Genomic DNA, 24,331 nt, shown 5'->3' with positions numbered 1-24,331 from the left:
CGCTGGCCCCGGTACCCGGCAGTGACACCGGCAACGGCAGCGACACCGGCAACGGCAGCGACACCGGCACCGGCAGCGACACCGGCTCCGGCAGTGACACCGGTACCGGCAGCGACACCGGCTCCGGCAGTGACACCGGTACCGGCACCGGCAGGGACACCGGCAGCGACACCGGCACCGGCAGTGACACCGGCACCGGCAGGGACACCGGCACCGGCAGGGACACCGGCACCGGCAGGGACACCGGCACCGGCTCCGGCACCGGCCCCGCTGCGCCCCGCACGGCCGCACGGCCTGTCCTGGGGCGCCCTCCCGTGGCCGCAGCCCGGCACTGCAGTGGCCCCCGGCGCGCCCCGCGCGGGACGGGCAAGGCGGGCTCGTGGGATGCGATTGCCGAAAGACACGGGGACAATAAAAGGTGAAAGCACAGTGTGCCCAGGATATAAATCTATAAATGCTAAAGACTGTGTTTGGAACTAGTACAGAATAAAACATTGGCAACTGGGATAAAAATGTCTGCTATGTCAGCCAAAAAAAAACCCCACAAAACCAAAAGCAAACAAACAAAAGCAACTACAACAAAAAAGCATAACTAAAAGACTACTACTACAGGGTATTTTTTTTTGCTTGTTTATTCACACACATCATCTCTTGCGACAGCATAAGATCTGTTTTCTGTATAGCATATATATACATAGCAGTTATATATATATATATATATATGTATATATATAATTGTTTTCTATAACAATTTGGTGGGAAAATACAAATAATTTAAGTTATATAGGCTTCTAATAGGAAATTAAATATCACAGTCTGTCAAAAGAATGACATTTTATATAGTAGTTCCATAGCAGTTCCCACCAGGGTCAATACAAATAACATTAAGGCCATATAAATGTACTGGCATATATAGCCTTTGAAATACAGACTTACTGCTCCTCGACATCACTGGGAATTCTGCTATGGATTGGAAAGAGTCATGTAATGTTTTCAGATTAATTTATGCTAAAAGTTCAGTATATTCAAGAGAGGCGGTAATCAACCTTCACAAATCTCTGTATCAGCTTCAGACTGAAGCCTCCTGTTCCTGCACACTGCAAAACAAAGGCCTGATGGTCACCCAGTGGATTTACAGTGGATGCTAGAAAAACATGCCCATGTTCTGTGTTATACACTCAGATGAGTATTCTAGAAATATCAATCTACTGTACTGAAAAATTCCTGGTTTAGATTGACTAAAAATGTAGACTAAGCTCATGAGTTCCATCTGTGGTATTGTTGCTGATTGCACAGCCTCAACTTAGGGAAATTAGTTGAATGTATTACCAATCAAAATCAGACCAGGAAAATGAAAAGTAAAAAAAAATATCTTAAAAACACCTTCCTCCTTTTTCCTTCATGGCTTTAACTTTATTCCCAGTTCTTTACTTCCTGCCCCTGAAGATGCCAAGGAGCAGGGAATGGGGGTTACAGTCGGTTCATCACTTAAAGTTTCTGCTGCTGGTCCACCATCAGGAGAACTTCTTCCCCTGCTCCAGCATGGGTTCCCTCCTCTGGGAGACAGCACTCCAAGAATTCTCCACTGTGAGTCCCTCACACGGGGTGTACAAGGTCCCCCAGGCACAGGCTGCTCCAGAATGTGACCCTGTGGGGTCACAATTCCTGCTGACAAACATGCTCCAGCCTGAGCTCCTCTCTCCATGGGGCCAGATCCCTGCCATGAGCCTGCTCCAGCACAGTGCTCCCAGGGGGTCACAGGCTCCTTTGGGCACATCCCTGCTCCTCCCGGGCTGCAGCTGCATCCCTGCTGCCCAGGACCCCCGTGTGCTGCAGGGGCACAGCTGCCAGGGGCTGCAGGGGAACCTGCACCTCCTGCCCTCCTTCTGCACCGACCCGGCTGCAAGGCTGCTCCTCTCACATATTCTCACTTCTCTCTTCTCTGGCCACAATTATTTTTCTCTGGCCACTGAGTATTTTTTTGTTTCCCTTCTTAAATATGTTATCAGAGAAGCATTATTATCATTCCTGATGGGCTTGCTCTAGGCACCAGTGGCAGGCCCATCCTGGAGGGCTCTCACTGGCTTTGTCAGACACAGGGGAAGCTTCTGGCAGCTTCTGACCTGCCACGCCTGTGATCCCCGTCCCACTCACTGCCAAATCCTGGCCACACACCCCCAGCACACCGAGGAGTGCTGCCCTTAGACACACAGACAGGGCTGGCTGAAAACTCAGTGAAGGGCCTTGTGGAATCCACCCAAGCGTGGCTGAGCACAGCACAGCCATCTCCACCTGCTAGCCCAGGCTCTGCTCAGAGCCGCTGCGCTTGCCTCCCTCTCCACGAAGTCACAAGAACCAGGGCCATTTTGATGCCAGTAACTTTTGGATACAATTCTTAATTTTATGAAGGAAAGACACCCCAGGTAGACCAACACTTAATGTGTCGCCCTAATTCTTAAGATTTTTCTAAAGCCTTCTAAGTTTACATTCTGTTAGAAAACTTTCCCAGACAATTTCTATAACCAACATATTGTTTTGCATTCCTTCATGGAGGTAGAGAAACTTAATATGCTAATAGTTTGTCCAATGTCTTTGGAGAGGTGGCCCATTCAGTCTCCAATCCAATGTCACCTTTAAAAAAGTATAAAAGTTAGAGTCAAAAAATAAACTTTCTTCTTTACCTTACAAATAACAAGTAACTCAAGTCATGCTTTCACGTGTCCTATAGCGACATTAATGCACCAAAATCTTTCCTTTTCTAACCACAGCATCAATGCCTATACCCATGATGATTACAGAATATTAAGTTCATAGCTCTCAGAGATAAAAGCCCTTATTCAAAGGCTGTATGTTCATACTAGAAGTCCCTGGCCTAACTGAGGACTTCTGTGTGAGCCAGCATGCACACTGCACACAGGGCAGTGGTTGACCACCATGGGGCTGGTTATGGATGCATCCAACCATGGGAAAACATCAGAACATTCCTCTTGTTTTGCATTCGAACCAGCTGTTCTAGTTTGAAAACAAAACCAGTGAGAGACTCCGAGTCAGAAATACAATTTATTAAGAAAAGTGAAAAAGAAAACAAAATACATGCAATAATACAAAAGAAAAACCACTGACAGAGTCAGAATACAACCTGACACCTTTTTTGGTCAGGGTGCTGGTAGCTGTCCAAATTGGAATGGCTGCAGTCCTCCTGAAATTCCAGTGGAAAAGCCTGAGTCTGGTATCCCAAAAACCCAGATTATATCCAGTTAGGAATTCCTGGCTCCTCCCTCTGGGTGGAGCACCTCACAATGGGAAGTTATAGTTCTTATCAGTCATGCAGGGACATTCAATAGCCCATTAGCAGCAGATGTCTCCCCAGACAACTGCCAGACAGGTGGCAGATGGAATACATCTTGCCTTTCAGTCTGGGACACCAGCTGTATCCTAAGTTCTCTGAGGGTTTTTTCTATTTAAATTAATTCATTTTCAAGAAACACGTAATTCAGAGATATTCAAGATACACATAATTCATTTTCACTTTCATTTCATGTCATTTCATTAGTGATTAAAAAAAAATTAGCTGAGTAAACCAACATGCAGCTTTTCATATGAATGTGAGTGTTCTCTGTCAAAAAGGACCCTTTACAATACCAATATGCTTCCGCAGAGGAAAAAACGTGCAGGTTTAATATAATGATAAATGCATTTGTGGGGTTATGAGAGAAGTGGGTGGAAACTCATGAGTGGGAGCCAAAACTGAATAATTAAGCATCAAAATGCTACATAGTAAATTTTCAAATTCACTTGCATGCAAAAAAAGGAAATCTGCGACTTAGAGTTGTGGACTAACATGATATACTGCCATAGTTCTGGAAGAATGCAGAAATTACTACTAATTTTAAATGAGACCTGTTATTCCAACAAATAACATAACACAAAGCAAATAAGTAAGAGATTACCCATCAACACAATTATTTCACATATTTTTATAAAATTGTATCTGTGTAAGCTAAAAATTTTAATAACCTCCTGAAGTTCATATTCCAGTGTTTACCTCTTTGACTCTTCTCCATGAAACTGGGAGGCTTCTGTACTGCAGGCACAAACCAGTTTTAAATCCCTCAGCCTGCTTTCCATATTCAGGTCAGGAAGACATAGTATACCGTAGAAACTGAAAACCACCTCATGGAAACACGTATCTAGACTAAAGTAGAATCTGTGGCAAAAATGAACCTTGGATGGATCTCTACTCCCCGGCTACTATACAGAAAATTACATATTCAGAGGCAGAGATGAACCAATGACTTATAGAAGAAACATAAAAACAGTCAAGTTTCATTGAAGGTCAGCTTAAATAACTAGACAGATAATCAATAGACTAGTTGGCTCTTCTCACTAATTTATTTTTACAAGGTTAAAGATTACACACCATCCTAATAAATGTAATGAAAGGTTTTGTTTTAATCATTTTGCAATATTCAGGTTTGTCTTTTTGCGATTGTTGTGCTTTTCTTGCCTCTCCACATGAACACTACCTCACAGAGAATTTTATTAGCATTCCCAGAGAAAGTTCACATTAACTACTCAAAGAACTGAATGAACAGGCATTGCATAATCTGATTTCTTGTCCATACACAGTAACATTTCAAATCCTCCCTAGTTTAGTTCAGCTTGTCTTCACAAGATCTGGGAATACCCACTGCTCTACACCCTGATTGGGATATCTGTCATTTCTCTGTATCACTTCAGTCAAGGACAAGCTAATAAAGCTACAATATTTTGATCATATTTAACCTTCAGCTATTATTGATTATTCATAAAGCAATGCCTAAGAAGTTTTTCATCTTTGTATCTCTATTAACTGTAACTGCTTCTTCCAAGTGCTGATCTGGTTATTATAAGATAACAATTTCAGTGAGGTTATAAAAAAGCCTTTATTGAGAATATCATGCAAATTAACAAATAAAGAACATCTGACCATCTTTATAAGAGTGTAATACTCTTGTGCCCCCAGAAATGTTTGGCTGCAGCTTTAAACTGACAAGTCTGAATTGTTTAGTCTCATTGAAACAACTCAGAATCCTATGTAACCCACATGAATGTGAAGTCCCTTCGTCTCAGTATCACAGTGTCAGAAATAAGATATGACTACCAGTCCTAAATGGAAATATGGAGGTCTAAGTATCACTTGTATGGTACACCACAGATCATAACGGAGGGGACAAGGAGCCAGCCAGGAGAGGCTCCCATGAGAAGTAATGCTCAAGGAAAACCAGCAGATAGAAAATTGAAAAGCTGAGTTAAAATCTCTATGAATCTTGTCAAGATTGAAGCCCAAAATAGGTATGTAAGGAAGACTCTATAAAATTCCATTAGGAGATTCTGATAGTTAATTGGATTATCATCTTTTTAAAATAATGTTTCATGAGTAACTCTTACCTGTAATCCCTGATCATCCCTTTAGGTAAATCTTACCAGGTGAGGAAAATACTCAGTAGTTCCTGTCACTGGTCCTGTGTCTGCAGGAAGAGTCTTTCACTGAGCAGGGTGTTGGGGAAGTAGTCTGAGAACTAGTTACTTAATTTGTGAACACACTGCAGAAGGCATGGACAGTTCAGTCTGAAGATAGTTCAAAGTAAAAATCACAGTAAATAGGAAAAAGAATAAGTAATTTGGAAAGCAAGAGGAAAGGTTAGGAGTAAATGAGAAGATAAACTAGGGAGTGTGCTCTGGAGATATGGACATGCTCTCATTAAGTAGACAAGGATTAGAACATCACTAGTCAAGTCAAAATAAAGAATGTTAAATTTAAGCAATGGCAAAGAAAATTTAAGTTAAGCATTAAGGAAGATTATACAGTACAGCAGCTTTTATCTTGAGGAGAGTAGTGGAATCATCACTGGAAGACAGAGCTAAATTAGACACCTTTATATTCTGTCTGCTCAGAGATTATCTGCCTTCATGACAGTGACCTATTTGATTAAAAAGAGAGTAATTATGACAAACCTATCATTTTACAAAGAGAATAATTATAGTAAACAATGAATGGGAAAAAAAGCAAAACAACAAAACTTCATCTAACTTTCAGAGCTGGGCATCATCACTCCTGACTGTTGAAATGTTGAGATGAAGCACTTATATGGTTTCCAGTTAAAAAAAAAAAAAAAATGAAGAAGTCGCAACAGTGATCCATTGTATCTAAATTCCTTCATGGAGACTCTGTAAGATTGAATCTGTCTGGTGGGGTTTCATCCATACAAAAAAACCCATCATTGCTCCTCTGCTCCTCACTCCTCATCTTTAAATTTTTCTTTCTTCAGTTCCTCTTGGACTCTCTGCCACCCCAAGCAGGTCAATCCTGTGACTGCTTGTCTAATGAGTGCAATGGGTGTAGAACTTCACCATGACTCATGTAAGGAGAGCATCACACACATGTTCAGAGAAATCACAACCATGGTAACACATGGTAATACATTGTGATTTCTGCACATAAAGGGGTAACAGCTGGGATTTTTTTCTATTTCTGATTCTTTGCAGTTATGTTAGAAAACATGAAGATGTTTTCTGTGTGCAGGTGTAATGTAAGGCTGAACAAGAAACTTGTGCCAGTGTTGTACATGTTCCATCATATCAGAGCTCTTTATTCACCAGCAGGTTCTACAGTGAACTGTATGTGCAACATCACGTTGAAATGTGCATGAGGGTTTAAGAGCAGCTGAAGGATGCAGTCAACAATATTGGAGATCTTTTCCAGCATTACAGAATCAACAGTCCTAAGTAATAGTAGGTGTTACACAGAGAACTTGTGTGTTGAACAAAGGAACTGCTACAGACAGGGCAAGGCAGAGGAATCATCCCTTCAGCTCAGCTCATCTGGTGCCAGACCCCTCGGGGGGTGTTCAGACCTTCAGCAGAACCACCCCTGCAGGAGCAGGACCATTCCTAAAGCAGAGTTACAATTCACAGAATGTCCTCAGCTGGAAGGGACTCATAAGGATCATAAAAGTCCTGGCCGCACAGGACAGCCCCGTGCCTAAACACTGTACAAACACTTCTTGAACTTTGCAACTTAGGGCTGTGACCACTGCCCTGGAGAGCCTGTTCGGCGCTCAACCTTCCTCTGGGTGCAGAACCTGTTCTGATATCCAACCCGAACTCCCTGGTGCAGCCTCAGGGCATTCCCTCGGATCCTGTCACGGGTCACCACGGAAAGCAGTGTCTGTGTCCCGCCAGCAAGATGCAGACTGCGATGGGGTCTCCCCGCAGTCTCCTCATGGCTAAGTGCCCTCAGCACACGGCTTCCCTTCAATGGCCTTCCCCATCCTCGCGGCCTCCTCTGGACAGGAGCTTCAGCTCTTTCTTATACTGTGGTGCCCAAACCTGCACAAAGGACTCAGGGTGTGTGTTCAATTCACACTCGTTGTTAACTCCTGGCTACGGCCAGGCAGGCAGAGACCCTGCACGGCTGAGCCTCAGGGAGCGGCCCCGAACCCCGCGGGCGCTGTCGCCATGTCCCACTCCATCCCAGCAGCCCCCGCGCTGCCCGGACCGTCATTCCCTTCGCCTCGCCCCGGGCCCTGCGCGGCCATCGCTCCCGGGGCCGTTACTCGGCGCCGTTTGGGGCCTCAGCAGCGGCCCGGCTGAGGGCGGCCCCGGGCCGAGGCGGGCACACGGACGCGGGGACGCGGGCGCACCCGAACAAGCACACCGCCCCCCCCCCCCGCCGTACGGGCCCGGCCGAGGCTGCCGCGCGCCCCGGCCAGCGCCGGTCAGGCCGCGCGATCTGATTGGCCGGCGGTGCCGGTCACTCAGGCGCGCGGCGCGGAACCGCGCGAGCCGATTGGCCGCCGGGGCGGTCGCTCCGGCGCGCGGCGGACGGGGAGGCGGGACCTCGGCCCCGCAACCGCCGGGTCCGCGCGCGCCCCGCGCCACTGCGGCTGCGCGCGCGCGCGGGGCCGTTACAGAGGCGGCGGCGGCGGCGGCGGGTGGGCGAGCGAGCGGCGCGCGCCGGCCCCGGACCGCTCCCGCCCCCGCCCCGCCCCTCCCGCCGTCACGTGACGCGGGCCCCGAGCGCTCGCGTGCCAACCGGGCGCCGTGCGCGCGCCGCCCGCCGCCGTTTCGGTTTCATTTCCGGCGGCCCCGGGCCCGGAGCGGCGGCGCCGAGCGGAGCCACCGGCGCTGCCCCCCGCTCCCGCCCAGCGTGGCCACACCCCCGGGCTCGGCGTGAGCCGAGCGCCCCCGCCCCGCACACACACACCGCTCCTCCCCCGCCTGCGCCGGCACAGAGAAAGGGAAGGGAGGCGGCGCCGGGCCCGGGTCTCCCGCACCGCGCACAACATGGAGGAGCTGGTGGTGGAGGTGCGGGGCTCCAACGGGGCCTTCTACAAGGTACCGGGTGCTCGCGGCCGCGCCGGGCCCCAGGGGAGGGAGCGGGCACGGCGGCGGGAGGAGGAGGCGGCGGCGGCTCCTCCTCCCCGCGCTGAGGGAGAGCGGAGGCCCCGGGGCAGGAGGGAGGAGGGAGCGCCGGGCAGGGCTGGAGGCCGCGGCGGGTCCCTGGCGGTGGCCGCGGGGAGCGAGCCGGGGCCGCCGGGGCCCAGCGGACTCGAGGCCCGGCGGGGAGGAGAGCGGGGAGGCCTCGGGCCTTCCCCCTTTGTGGGAAGGGGCGCCCGGGGCCGCCTTGTCCCGGCGCTGAGCGAGGATCAGCGCCGGGATGGGGCATTAATGGCTAAATCCTCAGCTTTTGTCGCTACTTAAGGAAAGTCTCTCTCGCCGCCCGGGTTTCCAGGAGAGCTGCACTGCATGAGCACGGCCTGCAAGGCGGGGAGAAGGGGGGCCCTCGTTCATGCACATTCCTGATGAAATGCTGTGGTGGATTCTTGCTGCTAATGCCATGGCAGGGGAAGCTGCCTGGTGATACCAAAGACAGCGTTGCTTGGCCATATGTATCTGTGCTGAGTTCCTAAATGCATACAGATATCGAATGAACTTCTTCTTACTGAAATTACTTAGTGGCATTGCATGTTTGTTTCCAAGCCCTTGTGCTTAATAAAGCCATCCCTGAGCCTTAAACATATGAGCACTGAATATGTTTTATTAATACTGTGTAGTATTGTGTGGCTTTGCATGAGTGGGGTTGTATTAATCGGCTTATTGATAGGGTATAACTCGGTAGTTTTACAGAAAATAAAATTCGTGTATGGTTGGTTTGGGCCTACTCTCATTGACTTGTTATCAACATAGCAGGAACAGCCATGAATCAGTTCCTGCAAGTCTCCCATGGTTTAAATGATCCTAGGACTTTAAAAACTGGGCCTAGTTATTGTGCGACATCCAATATTTATGTTAGCAATGAAGGACTGGGTAGAGTTTCACACTCACGTGTTCCTGTGGTGAGCTAGGTAGATATCCAAATGATAGAGTTCCAACACCTCCGAGTTTTTAGAAGAAAAAAAGATCTCTTAAAAGCTTATTTTTAAAATACATGTGCTAGTATGCTATTCTGAAAATTTTTTTTTTTTTAAAAAAGTATGTATGTGATACAAATGAGTGGTAAACAAGCATCCTGTGGGCTCGCAGTGCTGTAGTCAAACTTCTAGATCTGCATATTGCTTCCTGGAATTAAATAACCTAGCACTTTTTAAAATCAGTTTTATGTTTTTAAAGGTACAGTATTTGGTCAGAAAGAAGCAGAAGGAGCACAGTAGAACTTTTAATGAGGCTTTCATCAAATTATAGTAGTTACCCAATGATGTGAAAGAGATGGTAATAATAATGACATGGTACATTATTTAGTGAGAAATATTATTGAATAAACCTGGGAGAATTGAAAGCTTCTGAAACTTTTATTGTTTATGTTCAAGTTTGACACCATGGGGCCCTGTACCCCTTGTATGTAGGTGAAAGCTTAATTTGAGCATATATTTATGGAAGCTTATTCATGATTTAGTGTACCTAGGTTCTAACACAGACATTGCCCCAAGCAGTGTGGTTATGTTTGTCCTTTAACTTTTAGAAATTTTGACTGGATTTTTTTTTTTGTTTCTTCTTTATCACTAACCAAACAGCTTTGGTTAAATTGTCTAAATGGGAAAATGGGCATATGGATTTATCTGTCTTCACCTGAATTACCTCTTGAGATGGAGCATCATACTTAAAATTAATGAAATATATATTTTTTAAAAAAGAATAAAAAAGTGGGAGTTGTTTTACACTCTCATGCAGTAGTGTTCAGTATAAACCAGCAATTTTCGTCTAGTTTTTCCTTAGTCTGAATTACTTGAATTCTAATTACAGATTTTTCTTTCACTGATGTCTGAGTATCACTCTGTTATAAAGCAATATATCTATTTTTTTTTCTTGTGAGTTTTATGCCCATCTTATAGATTGGCAATTCGGTTGTAAAAATGAATGTTGACCCAGCATAACAAGAAGTGTGCAGTGATGTCAAGTGTGAACTTAATTACAGGATGATTTTATTTTTTCATTTTAAAAGTTTCTTTAAGCAGCCTCCTGAGAAGTGATTTACAGCAGTAATGTTTCAAACAAACTGCAAGCAAAACAATTATTTTATTCAATCTCATTACTTACTGATAACTGGTGAAGATTTATTTGGCTTTGAATAATTCTGAATTAATGAGAATATGTAAATTCTTTTGAAAAATACACCTCTCCTGTTACTAAGACATGGAAGGGGCAGGAGTATGAGGCTGCTATAGTCAGGATGGGATAAAGTGGCTCAAGTAGGCACCTAATTGTGGCTTCAGCTTTCCATTATCCTCCTTGTAGGCCTCTCTGAGGACCTGAGCTTTTAGTGTACCCACCAGCATCTGGATCTTGACAGTGCAAAACTGCCCACCTAAGCCCTGCTGAAAGTAACAAACCAGTGTTTTCTGAGATATATCCAGAGGATTCATGTCCCACACAAAACATAGGAGATGGTTTGAGGATGCCTTCATATTCACCTGTAAGATTTGAATTCAAATTTCATCCTGGTCAGGTGTAATGGAGTGTGTTGATGTGACTGCTGTAGTGCAGACCGGTTCTTTCTGAATGGAATCAAAATACTGCTTAGTGCATACTTTGTACTTTCATGATTTTTTTTTTTTTCCTCCTTGCCTAAGATGAATTATTCCACGGAAAGCACAGTACAGTAAATGGGCATGATTCAGGGATAATTGACAATCTGGTACCTAGAGATGCTTAGTCATGACTTGCTATGTGGTTGGGCCCAGAATCCTCTCAAAGAAAATGTTAGATTTCCTTATTTTATGAAGACTGGTCCAACAACTACCAGGACTGTGAATCCAAGGGGAGGAAACTGATTTTTTTGCAGCTCACATCCAGGTTACTAGATCTTGAAGGTGTGCAGTGTTAGGATGTATCTTCTCATGTCTTTTCTTGTATAGGAGTAGTAAATTGGGTTTTGAAGTTCTTATTCACAGAAGACTAATAGCCAGCCTTTGCCTAATCTTTTTGGGATTAGCTTTAGATATTTCCCTCTAGAAGGGGACATGCTGGATGCCTTTCCAACATGGGATTGATTTTTCTTTTTGAGTTTGGGAGTGGTTCTCTGTGTCCTCTGCTAAAGATGGAGAGCATCCTGTTTGAGGCAGTCAGTTATGTGATAGTGTTTGTTGTTAATATCTCTATGTTGTCTCTAACCCAATTTTTGCCACTTCTTGCTCTATAACCTTGTGAAAATCTTCCACTTCTTATCCCAGTAGTTTCAGCGCCTTGCTGTTGTTTGCTTGGTTTTATAGATAACCTCATTGAAGCTGCAGCTGATAAAATAATTCATCTTTCTTACTACTTTATTACTCTGGGTCTCACTATTAGCAGCTGTTCCTGTGGCCCTCTGTATCCTTTTTTTTCTTTCACTGTTCCATATAGACACCCTCAGCCAATATCTCCAGTGTCTGTACATTCATGAGCCTGTCTGCTCAGTCCTTCTGAGGATGACCGCCTGTACACTTTTCCCTTGTCTGGTGACCATTTCTGTGACTATTTTTCTTCTCCCTATTCTGTTCCTCTGTATGTCCAGCCTTTCTCAGACTTGATTATACACCGAGTTCCCTTTTGACATTCTCCTTCCAACAGGTATGAAATGTTACAGAACGGTTACACTAACAGTAGATGCACGTTTTTTATCGACATAGTCTTTTTTATGTTAAAAAGCCTATTTCCCTACTTTCCCTTCTTACAGTTAATTATCCTCCTTTATTAAAATGGTTGACAATGCTCACATCTGATGATGTGAGCAGACTTTAAAAAAGCAAAATTTCATGGCAGCTGAAGCCTTTATTTTTTCCTTTGAAGTGTTCGTCTTTCCATTTAACATAAAAATAAAAATATGCTGGTGTTTACAGTAATTCTTATTTTTAAAAAAATAATTTGTAAAATTTAGACCATCTATTCAGCATATAGCCATTCTTGGAATGTGAATGCTTTTTTGTTTGAGAAATGCCATGCTGTAAACTTTTTTACTTAATTGTATCTGAAGCATGGAGAGAAATGAAATGGTTTATGTGACTCACAGTCAAATTTGGTGTAGAAAACTTACCACGTTTGATTTTTTTTTTTCCACATTAGAGAAGAAGAATCAACCTTTGCCATTATAAAATGTGCCACTGTTCACAATTATTGTGTACTCTTTTTTGGCGTTTCTGCTGTTAGCAATAATGGTATGTCAGCTGCTTCAGTCTTTTACTCATTTTGCTTCTGTCCAGTTTCACTTTGTTTCTAAGGCATTTCATCTTTGTGACCAAATTCATCAGAGCAACTGTTCTGTCCCGTCATGGGGGTGCATTTTAAACTCCTATATCTGCACCATTATGTTTGAATTTTCATGCCTACTTACCCTCTTTATCTAAAAAAGGCTGATGAATTATTATTGTATTTCTTGTGATACTCTGTGTGAGATCAGAGCCTCTTCTCTGCCTTTACTGACATCTGGGGCTGGCTTGTCCTGTGTCTGTGAATTTGGTTTAGGTGTTAAAGGTTTCATTTCTTTTTAGCATTGTGTGTAATTTAATAAGTATTACAAAAACAAGACTACCAAACAGTTTGGATAAGTATTAATTTTGGTTTTCCAAAGGCATTGCTGCTTAAATATTAGCTTTTTTAAGGAAAACTTAGAAATGTTTCAGACTTTTTCTGTTTGTACTTGGAAATGTACAAATTGAAATATATAGTGCTGAAGAGTCCAAATACATTTTTGTGCTACAGATCTGTTTAAATATTTATATTAGAGGAAAATTGACATGATGCTATGTCCTGACAATGGTAAACTGATGTGATAAGTATCTGACATTTTTCTGTGTCACAAGAAACTGAAAAACAAGGAAAACTCAGTTTCTCTGGATAGATAGGATTGGGCAGCCAATTGTTAAGGACTGTATTAATAGTCATTAATATATTTTGCATGGTGGTTTTTAAGCATAAAGATCACAGAGAGGTTTTCAGATGTGTTTCATCTATTGCATATTTGAAATTAGATATTTGACAAGGTGTTGTTAACTTTGTAATTAATTATAAATTTATTCCATTGAACTTTTGTAATTTTGCAAGACTATTATAAGACAAACCACAGTGTTATGACATCAATGTTTTTGGCCAGACTGAAGTGAAAACTAGGTATTCATCTGTTTCTGTGGTTGACTCTTCTGAATTTGGTGTAAGCTAAAGAAATTCAGATTTGTGGTTTTCTCTGGCAGCGTCTGTATTGATGCTACCTGTGTTAGGTCAGCAGTTTAACTCATGTTCCTGGTTCAGGTTCCCTCTGATTTCTGGATTGTGACCAAAGCAGTGTGCAAGAACTGTTTAAGGAGAGCTGAAACAGGACAGTGTAGTTCATTCCTCTTTCAGCCAGCTATGTCTCTCAAGTTTTACTGTTCCCAGATAATACAATTGCTAAACTATTTGAAGGTCCAGGCTAGTCTTCAGCTTAACATAAGATTTATTTGGTGCACATCCTGGTTTACTTATTAATGGTAGGTTTTTGCATTATTACCTTTAATGAGATATATTGCTGTAGTCCCTAGGATTGTGCTCAAGGTGAGTTGGATGTTAGGAGCTCTCTTCTGTTTCTCTCAGTATGAGATGTAGTCTTTCTCTTTGCTGCTGTACTTGTGAATTTTTCTGCCATTTTCTGTCACTTTTTAGAGTGCTGATTGGGGCACCTTTCGGTGTTTTCATCACCACAGAGGTGATGACTTCTCCCGAAGTATCTTTCGTACAAGGAAATGTTATTTTTTTGACATTTTGTAAATATGAGAAAATTAGGCTTTTAAGTGTTGCTGGTATAATTTATGTTGCATTAGCTTTGTATAATAATCTCTGCTTTTACATACTTGAGTACTACTATTAATCCTTGTCCAGTCTGTGGCACAAAGGAGCCATACCTACTATCTGGTAGTGATCGTAGTGTTTTTCAGGTGTTAAAGGTGTTCCATTTCAGCTGCATCTGTAAGAATAAGTTGCACATTACTACCATTGGAAGACATGTGGATGAAGCCTTTGAAGGTGATATGTGTGATGCTGTGAAATGAGTCAAGACCACCACTGTATTGCTCAAATGCATATCCAGTTCTGGAATCCTCTTACAGAATACACCAATATGAAACATGAGCTAAATGTATCAGTAATAATCAACTGAGAGCTCTGTTGTCTCTTGATGTAAAAAAATTTCCTGTGCTGCTATGAAACATGATCTTAAGATGTGGTCTTAAATCTTCTTTGTACCATGTCATTGGAAAACATCAGCTGTGCTTGTAATCCCCTTTGAAGGAATATGGAATTTTGATATTCATAATTATGCAAATACATTTGGAGACTTTTTTAAGTCTCCTTGGCTTGCTGGCAATAATGAAGTCTTGTTGTTAAGAGTATTGGGAGGCAAACAAGGTGTAAAATAATTTTTTGCTGTTGTCACTGTGGTTTTCCTTTGATTTCTGTTCACAGTGGCATTGGTTATGTTTCTGTTACCAACTTGGATGGTCTCTGCCTTGTACTGAATGATGACATTTACGTGCATTACCACTTAACTTTAGCCAGTTCTTGGAACTCTGTATTTGCCATCACTCTTCTTTGATCCTAAGATACAGCTGCAACTCAGGAAATATTTTGGAATGCTTTTTAAAGCAAAAATAGCAAAACAATTTTTTAAAAACCATTTAGGTTCCATATAAGAGAGACTCCTACTGTCTTGTAAGAGATAAGATCTTGTCTTGTCTTGGAAACTTGCAAGGGCAAGAATAATCAAATGGAGAGTAATAAAATGTTCCATACTTCATTAACTAATTCTTCTACAGAAGTGGTAGTTGCTGCTAAATTATTTTCAATTCACTGAGAATTTTATCTACTAATGGAGATCCACCTTAGTAGAAAAAACTTCTCTATTCTTTCTTGCTCATGGGCTTTTATTTACCTACCTTGCAATGATACTATGTGTGGACTAATGTTAGTGGAATATTCAGCACTTCATCAACTTGTTTCAGAAGTTGATAGAGGTACTTTAAAAATAAAGAATAAAACCCCACAATCTTTTCATCCCTGGTTAACCTGTGACCTCCATTGTTTCAGGCTAAGAAAAATATTTTCATTGGTAGATCCCAAAGTTGTTTGAGTACGCTGGTCTTGCTGTTCTGTAGATGGGGAATGGAGGAGGAAGCATTTGGAGCTTTAAGCTAAATATTGATCAATTCTAAATCAGTCAGTTGAGTGCTTAAAGCAGGAGGAGCCCTCAGTGCTGAATTCTAGTTCTGTCCTCTTCTTTGTGGTGGCATGGAGATCACAATTGTTGTCCATCCCCAGGAAAAAAGGGAAGGCAGGCCCCAGGGCATTTATCTAAACTTTGTGCTCTACCGACTTAGTGTGATGAAGTAAATATGGGGAAGATTCTGCTGGAATTGGGATAGATGAGTTTTGCTAGTGCAATGTTCAAATGTACTTTGAGGTAAAGGAAGAAGAGACAGGACTTGGAGGTTTTGTGTGCTTTGGTTTCGTTTGTTTTTTGAGGAGTACTGATGTTTAATTTCTATGCCTGTCTATACATTAAGTGTGATTATTAAATCAAATGTTTAAAACTCTTGAACTATCGTTTAATTTCCTACTAACCTTTCCTGTTGCTTCTAAAAAGTAGAAACAATGTCTTCATAGCTGAGGCATTCTGTTTGTCTATCAGTGCGCTGGCAGTCACGAACACAAGGAGGTTATCAGCTTTCAGGATGTGTTTCATAGAAGTCTATTGCAAAATGAAAAAGGCTGACTTTAAAACATACTTTTATTGTGAGATTCATCAATATTTGTGAAAAGGAGGTGTTTTACAGGCTTAAAATTGCTTTTGAAAGTGTCCATAAGCATACCATAATTATACTTTGTTTCCTTCACAGGCATTTGTAAAGGATGTGCATGAAGATTCAATAACAGTTTCATTTGAAAACAAGTAAGTGTATTGCTGTTGTTGTACCTGTAAATGACAGCATCAACCTTGCATTTGATTGACCTAAATATGGCTGCTGGCATTTTCTAAAGTTATATTAGAATCTACTATTTTGTGATATTTTTATATAAATGCTTTTAATGGTTTAAATACTTTCAAGTGCAAAACCATAATAATCATGTTGTTAATTGAATTTACATGATGGCAACCCATGTTTGAGTAAGTCAACAGTTGTGCTATTACTGACTCTTTCTCCTGTGAATGTCCTGCCTTATTTTTAGAAGATTCCATTATTAGAAAATTTGTTCTGTAGATAAATGATGAATACCAATTTTCTGATCTAGAAACTAAAATTTTCCTAAATGAAAATTATGACAGTTCTGATCAAGTAGAACCAAAGAAAAAGAAGATACAGGCTTGTTTTGAAGCCAGTGTCCAAATGTGTTATGGAATGTTTTTTAAGCTATGTTTCTAATGTTGGGGTTAAAAATCCTACCTGTAAATAGAGGAAGAGCTTCTACTAGAAGAGTCAAAAGGCTGCAGGTGTCATCAGGGTTTCACTTAAGATGCTTAATGGTCATTTAGATGTGTTTTTTCTTATTACGTGTACATTGGATCACATTACCTTTAATACATATATGCACAAAACCTCCACAGAATTTGAAACTCTAAAATTAACGGATTAAAAATGTTTGATTTCTGCTTACAAAGAAGATGAAAATATTTAAACTATTCACTGTGATTTTTGTTCGTAGCTGGCAACCAGAGAGACAAATCCCATTCCATGATGTGAGGTTCCCACCACCTGCAGGCTATAATAAAGACATAAATGAAAGCGATGAAGTAGAGGTGTGTATGCTCCATTAACAGCTCTTGTCTTGAGAAGTGAGAGAACTTGCTGTGAAAAATGTCAGCCAGGCCACTGGAAAGTTTGCTTCCATGTTAGGTGATGTCACCTACTTTGATTCCAAGTACTGCAGAAAACAGTGTCAGGCACACCACCAAACCCAGAGTCTGACAGTAATACAGGATGCAAATTCCATGTGCCACAAAAGGCCATGTAAAATTCCATGTACCATGACCTCCATGCTGAGTTACAAATATGCTGATTTACAAACATGATCAGTGTTGCATTGATTACAGATCAGTCCTTCTTAGGACTGGATTAATTCAGAAATAGTTGTTAAGCTGTAAGGTAATAATGTCTCTATTACCAAAGCTTCAAGCTGAATCAGATAATTTGCATTATATGTGTGTATACTTAAAAACATAGAAATATATGTGTATATGTAAATACTTATGTGTATATGCAAAGAGATTGACTTTAAAGCAGCATATTTCTAAAACCTCCTTATTTTATCAAATTGTAACACTTAGTTTTATAATTAATTTAAAGAAAGAGGACTTGCAAGATGTGCATTCTGCTTGCATGCTCTGTAGGTTTTTAATTTGAAAGATAAGAAAATGGCAAAACTTCTGTAATGTGGATGTGGCTGATAGCATGAATGTGCTAAAGAAATGTAGATGTGTGACCTTCCTCTCACCCACTGGTAGGACCTCATCAAACCTACACACAATTAGAAATACTGTTGATTAAATACTAACAGATGTAAAAATCTGAATTATCTCTTTTGACTGCATGCAAGACTGAGGCCTCTAATGCCAGTAGATTTGGCACTGTGTTGTTTATTATTATTTGTCTATACAGTCTTGCTGTTACATGCTTTCTGTGCTGTGCTCAGAGACTTAATGTACGAAGATGTTTTGCTGGATTTTGTTCCTGAGGAGTTCCTGATCATATTAGTGTCAGTTTTTGTGATGTCTTTTAAGAATATAATGTATGTATTTTGTTCAGGTTTATTCCAGAGCAAATGAAAAAGAACCCTGCTGTTGGTGGTTGGCTAAAGTGAGAATGATAAAGGGTGAGGTAGGAGTATGCATATATACATATATATTTTTTATATTTACTTATACTTTTTTCTTTCTTTTCTCTTTACGTATTGATGTACACTGTGGTTTGAACTAATCTCTATTCATTTTTAAAGAGTTTCTTGATTAGAACAGTTGCAATTACCATTAACCGCAACCTGAGAAGTCAAATTTGACTTGTACAGTTAACAAAAGTACCTTTTACTTAATAGTGTAATGCTCACTCATGTCATAAAATATATGGCTTGGATGATTTTATTATTTTTATATCAGTTCTACGTAATAGAATATGCAGCCTGTGATGCTACATACAACGAAATTGTCACAATTGAGCGTTTGAGATCTGTGAACCCCAATAAACCCGCAACAAAAGATACTTTTCATAAAATCAAACTGGCAGTCCCTGAAGATTTAAGGCAAATGTAAGTACAAGCGTTTCTTTATAACTTGTTTCAGAATGTGGGTAACTTCTTAAGCCTGAGACAAGAGGAATAAAAATACTTTTTACCACTCATAAATTAACTTATTGAAATGTAAGAATGTGAAAAATACAAATATCGATGTGGTCATACTTCAAAAATAGAAAAGATGATTTTTGAATTGTGGTTTAGTCCTGGAGGAAGAAACACTTTCTTCAGAGTTTTAAGGTTTGTGTGTGATACAGATTGAAATTTTCACTCTTAGCGCTGTTCAGTGGTGTGCACAGGTTAATCTGAATCCATTCTTGGTCAACTTTTATTTTTTTGATGATGGCTCTGGGAATAGTTGAACAATAATGAAACCTCCCAGAGTATGATCCAAAGCCAGCTAACTTTCCTCCTAGGCCATGGGCGTGTTGTCATATAGTTACAACTCTAAGAGTCAGATTAATACTGACTCCCCCCCTGTTTACCTTCAGTCTCTTTCTGCTTTCCTTGAGATGCATGTTAGTGCCTCAGTGTAGAATGAGTTATAAATTCAGGTTAGACTAAAACTTCCTGAAGTTAGTGTTACAGCATAGAAAAGTTGACTTGGTGGTGAGTGGACACAGGAAACCTGGAGAAGCCAAGCACAGCATGAGATGAGCATATGGTCATTAGAATGCTCCAAGGATTAAAATGAAATCACACATTTTAATGGTTCATGATGTGTTTGAAATCTTGAACTTGCTGATCATAGTGGTTATAGCTTTTTAATGTAGTTTTGTGTAACTTGTCATTTCACAGACTTACATACAGAAAATTTCTGAAATATTTCTAATTATACTCATGTGAAAACAAATGAAAGAAAAATGAGTAAAATAAATTATAATAAAATAACACCTGCTTTGAAAGGGAGAGCTTAGAAATCTTTATTTACATTCTTTGTGTTAAGGAATTTTTCTTTTTGACTGTTAACCATAAATGCAGTGATTACTATTTTTAACTTTGTTACATTTTTATTCCTAGGTGTGCCAAAGAATCTGCACATAAGGACTTCAAAAAGGCAGTTGGAGCTTTTTCTGTAACATATGATTCTGAAAACCACCAGCTTATTATTTTGGTAAGTACAAATGTTTTACTGTACCATTGGCAGTGGTTTGTTTCAAGAGTCCATGTGTAAAGCACTGTTCTGTTTATTAACAATTCAGTCAATCAACGACGTAACCACAAAGCGGGCCAACATGCTGATTGATATGCACTTTCGGAGTCTTCGCACCAAGTTATCCCTGATTCTGAGAAATGAAGAAGCCAGCAAACAGCTGGAGGTATGTTGGTTGTTTTCCCTGCAGTAATTTGAGTGAAACAGATAATAAAGAAATCCCTTCTGTGTTCCTTAGCTGGTGGGACTTGTATTGGGGTGAAAGTAATGATGTATCGACAATAATCTAGGTGATATAAAAGGCAAGTGGAAGTGTCATCCAACTAGGATGTTTACAGTTATAGGGCCTATTCTTTCAAAGACTTGTTTTTATCAACAGGATTTTGTGGAGGTTTAAATACTGATATGTAGACACACATACACATGTATTTCTTTCATATTTTTAATCATAATATAGTTAAAATAAAATAACCATCATTGCACAAATAATGCCACATATTTTGTAGCTTTAAAAGTAGATGGGAGTGAATATGTTATGATCCTGATAGGACTAGAACTGGATCTAGCAAAATAACACCATGAAAATGAGGTGGAAGGGTGAAAACTGATGCTGGTAGAATATATGAAGGGATAGGTTTGTCTACAGATAAAATGTTAGGAAATAATCTTACAGCAGATACAGCTTCTGATACTCCTGTGACTGGTGAGTGGGTGTTGACTGGCAAGAAGCTTGAGTCATACTTGTCCATGGGTAAGAGGAAAAAAGAAAGAGTAGGCAAGGAAATAAGTTTTTTTTATACAGCAAAATTAATATTTCTTCATCACTTTTCTCCTATCTACAAATTAGAAAAAATGGCAATATTGATGAAAACTTTAGATTCACTGTCTAGAGCCAGAGGTACCACTTAAACTCCTGTAACTCAGTTTGACATGGGTGTATGCCAGCAGTGTTTCTGCAGAGCCAGGTTTCATTCCCCCTTCCCAGGGTTTATATCTGTTTGAAGTGGGATGTCATGTTCAGGCCTTGTGTATCCAGTGGGTAATATTCACTGTTACAAAGTTTGCACTTCTGTTGTTCTCTCTTTCATATCTTGATTTCCGTGTTTCAGAGCTAAAATCCAAGTTTGTTTGGGTTTTGATTTTTGTCAAGATGAAGGATGGACCAGCTTTTCCTCATTGGTGTTCCTTACTGAGCACCCCACTGTAGCTCTTCAGTAGTCATTCTTCTTTATCCTCCAGAGCTGACAGTTGTGTGGGCAGTTTACCTCTTGAAGTGCAAAGTATTATTTTGGATGTGGGAAGAACAACAGCCTCTTTAGAGCTAATTCCCTTTACATGCCCCCACAAATGCATGCACCAACAACTGTTGTCATTGATTCCTTTCCCAAATGAATCTTGGATTCTTCTTGTCATTGTAATACTGAGTCTTTTTGCTGCTGTGAAAGTCTCAAACTTGATTTGGTTCTCCCTAGAAAACCATTGTTGAACTTCAGTTTCTACCTAAGTACTTAAATAAAGGTTGTGAGTTAAATATATACAGTTAAAATTTTTGTGACAGAAGTTGGCTGGTATTTTTCATTCCGGCATTTGTGTTTCTTGTATTTAGAGTAAATATAAAATCGGTTTCATCCAAAGTTGAAAGCAAGAGCTTCAAATAATAAAAATCATACTCATGATTGCTGCTGGGACACTGATATACCAACAAACTGCACATGTCCATTTGCAGAAAAAATACTCAATAAACATTTTGGGCTTTATTGCATTATTGATAGCAGCTCACTATTTTCATCAAATAAACCTTTGTATGTGTCTCATAGTCACTGAGCTTTAAAAATCTGCCCCTTCTTCTACAGTTTTACATATTTTGTTTTCTAAGTCATTATCACTAGACAAGCTTCTTTTGTTCAATTGAGTTTTTTTCTTCTTATTTGTTGTACCTTCTTTTTTTGCATATTATCTTCTTGACTTGCATGGCTCTACTTCTTAAACATGGCTTTTAGAGCATCAATTAAAATAACAGGTTATTTTCTGTTTACATTCCTTCCCAGTGGGTGTGATTTAGCTCTTTTGGGTGTCTTTCATACACTAAAATGCCTGAATTGACAAGTGTTTTGCAATCTGGTTCATATTTTACTGTATCTAAGTACAACTCAGTTATGGCTGCTGTGTATGTATTAATATGTTACTTGCATAGATGTTTCTCACTAATGTATTGGAGGGAAGTCAAATACAGAATTTCTGATGTTATATAGAACACACTTCATAATTTGCAGAAAAGCTGATGTTTTAGTACAGGCAGTAGAACTCTAGTTTGACTGTCAAAGCCAAGGTCCTCAGTGATGTAGCTTCATCTTTTCCACATGTAGATAGTTAACAATTGATCATTGTCTTGGTCATCTTGTTCTTTCCTCTTATTTGGCTGTCTATAAAAGATGTCAGCTAGAAAATCGGCATTTAGATTATCTGTTAGAAGTAGAAATGTGAGCAAATAAAAATAACTTTTGCTTTCCAAATTGTCTTGTCTTCCAAATTACAATTGCAAATTGTAATGTAGCTACTGAAGTAGTGGTCAGTGCTCTCAGAGTATCTGAAGTATTCCACAGCACTTGGATGCTTACACCACTATCTACTGTAGCCAGTTACTTGAAACTGTGATTTAGCAGAGGATCTTTACCAACAGCTTTAAGCTGGAGCTGGTCAGAAAGGAGTACCAGTGTAGCTGGAACAGTATTGGGCTTGTTGTGGGCAATTCCTTGATGTTTTCTCAACATCATTTTGCTGACATTAAACTACTAATTTGAAGTGTGCTTATGTATGTCTTGAGAGTAGTTATAGCTTTGATTGCAATGCAGAAATATGGACAGGATTATGTATCTTGGCTTGTATCTTGTTTCCTCCTTGCAAAACGTTCCTTCCTTAATAAATTATCACAGTTGGAAATTCTCTGTCTTCCCACAGTGCATTAACAATTGTTCCTTTCCTGTGTTCTGTTATACTTGTGCTTGTGACTTCTCAGTATGACCCTTCTGTCTGGGTAGATGTGTGATTTCTGGATGAAATTCTGAACATATTTGTTCTCTGAATTCAAACAGTTTTTGTGTTGTCATGCATAGGCACAGATTCTTCATTTTTTTTTAAAGTAAAGTGGATATCCACAGCTGATCTGTTTCATTTATAATTTTGCGTCAGCAGTTGAGTTATTACAGTTTCACCCACCTGTTGAAATTGGTGCTGTTTTTTTTTTTTATCAGAGATCATAAGGTTTGCTTTAATAACAACCACAGTTACTATTTTACTACCTTATGAGTGCTGTCTTACCTAGTAACACCTGATAGCTGTAGCTGATATAGGGTAATTCAAAATAGAGGTGTCAACACAGGTAGAGACCAATCTTATGTTAATATTTAAAAGACTTCTGGAGGAGACTCCTTGGTGTTTTTGAAGCTAAAACAAGTGCAGTAAAGGGATCGAGTAAATAAAAAGTAGGCTAAGTACCTGATTGAAAAATAGGCTTGAAATTTATGTGTTGATTTCTCTCTCCAGTGTGCTGGAGAGACAATCAAAGTGAGCTGACACTAGATTTTTCTTCAGAGTTCTAGGCAACTTGCATCCCGGTTCCATGAACAGTTTGTAGTACGTGAAGACTTAATGGGTTTGGCCATTGGCACTCATGGTGCTAATATTCAGCAAGCCAGAAAAGTCCCTGGAGTGACTGCTATTGATCTTGATGAAGATACTTGTACATTCCATATTTATGGAGAGGTGAGTTCCCTTCTTTATTATTTCAGAAAATACTTGAAAGAAACAAGCAAAAATAACCTTGGGGAAATTAATCTTGTTTCTTACACATCTTTGTATTGCAGGATCAAGATGCGGTGAAAAAGGCAAGAAGTTACCTTGAATTTGCTGAAGATGTCATACAAGTCCCAAGGAATTTAGTAGGTATGTCAGTTCTGGAGGCTGTGTCTGTGATAGTAAGGAAAATGCCTTCTGAGGACTGCACTGAACTAGAAGCAATGTTCTGATGTTAAAGTATGAGGCAGAATAATTTCTGGATTGAGCCAGAGAATTAATTACTTCCCCCAAACAAGTCCAGAGAGTAGTTCAGCTATAGAGGGATGAATCTGCAGTCTCATATCTTCCTAGTCTATTTTGAACAATTTCTTTTACCTACATTTGTCTTTTTTCTCCTGTCCTTTTAGAGGTGCTTAGAAGCAGCACTGTGAGATGAACTAGGAGTTAGGTATCAGTGATGAAGAAAATTTAAAATACTTCTATTGCCAAACAATTAAAAAAGTCCTTAAGAACACATGCAGCCCTTGTATATGTGGAGAAGTCTTTTAGTGAGTTTTTGATGCTACAAAGCAAAATAAAAATACGTGATTTCATTCAGTAGATAAGAAAAAAGCAGAG

The 24,331-nt window shown here is 40.4% G+C and overlaps 1 protein-coding gene across 2 annotated transcripts in view; it reads left to right on the top strand.

Moving 5' to 3' along the window:
• The first annotated feature begins 8,193 nt into the window (after positions 1 to 8,193).
• FMR1 (fragile X messenger ribonucleoprotein 1) overlaps positions 8,194 to 24,331 on the top strand; it is a 31,364-nt gene continuing 15,226 nt past the window's right edge. For both annotated transcript variants that reach the window (XM_021547879.3, XM_021547878.3), the window contains exons 1-9: positions 8,194 to 8,379; positions 16,380 to 16,432; positions 17,185 to 17,278; positions 18,285 to 18,356; positions 18,632 to 18,780; positions 19,786 to 19,879; positions 19,968 to 20,084; positions 23,510 to 23,680; positions 23,782 to 23,860. In XM_021547879.3, coding sequence (XP_021403554.1) covers positions 8,329 to 8,379; positions 16,380 to 16,432; positions 17,185 to 17,278; positions 18,285 to 18,356; positions 18,632 to 18,780; positions 19,786 to 19,879; positions 19,968 to 20,084; positions 23,510 to 23,680; positions 23,782 to 23,860 — 880 coding nt within the window. In that variant the 5' untranslated portion in view covers positions 8,194 to 8,328. The remainder of the gene's footprint in view (positions 8,380 to 16,379; positions 16,433 to 17,184; positions 17,279 to 18,284; positions 18,357 to 18,631; positions 18,781 to 19,785; positions 19,880 to 19,967; positions 20,085 to 23,509; positions 23,681 to 23,781; positions 23,861 to 24,331) is intronic.

This window comes from Lonchura striata, chromosome 14 (genome assembly GCF_046129695.1).
Source record: "Lonchura striata isolate bLonStr1 chromosome 14, bLonStr1.mat, whole genome shotgun sequence".
Lineage (NCBI taxonomy): Eukaryota > Metazoa > Chordata > Aves > Passeriformes > Estrildidae > Lonchura > Lonchura striata.
This window is presented reverse-complemented; position numbering and strand designations above follow the sequence as displayed.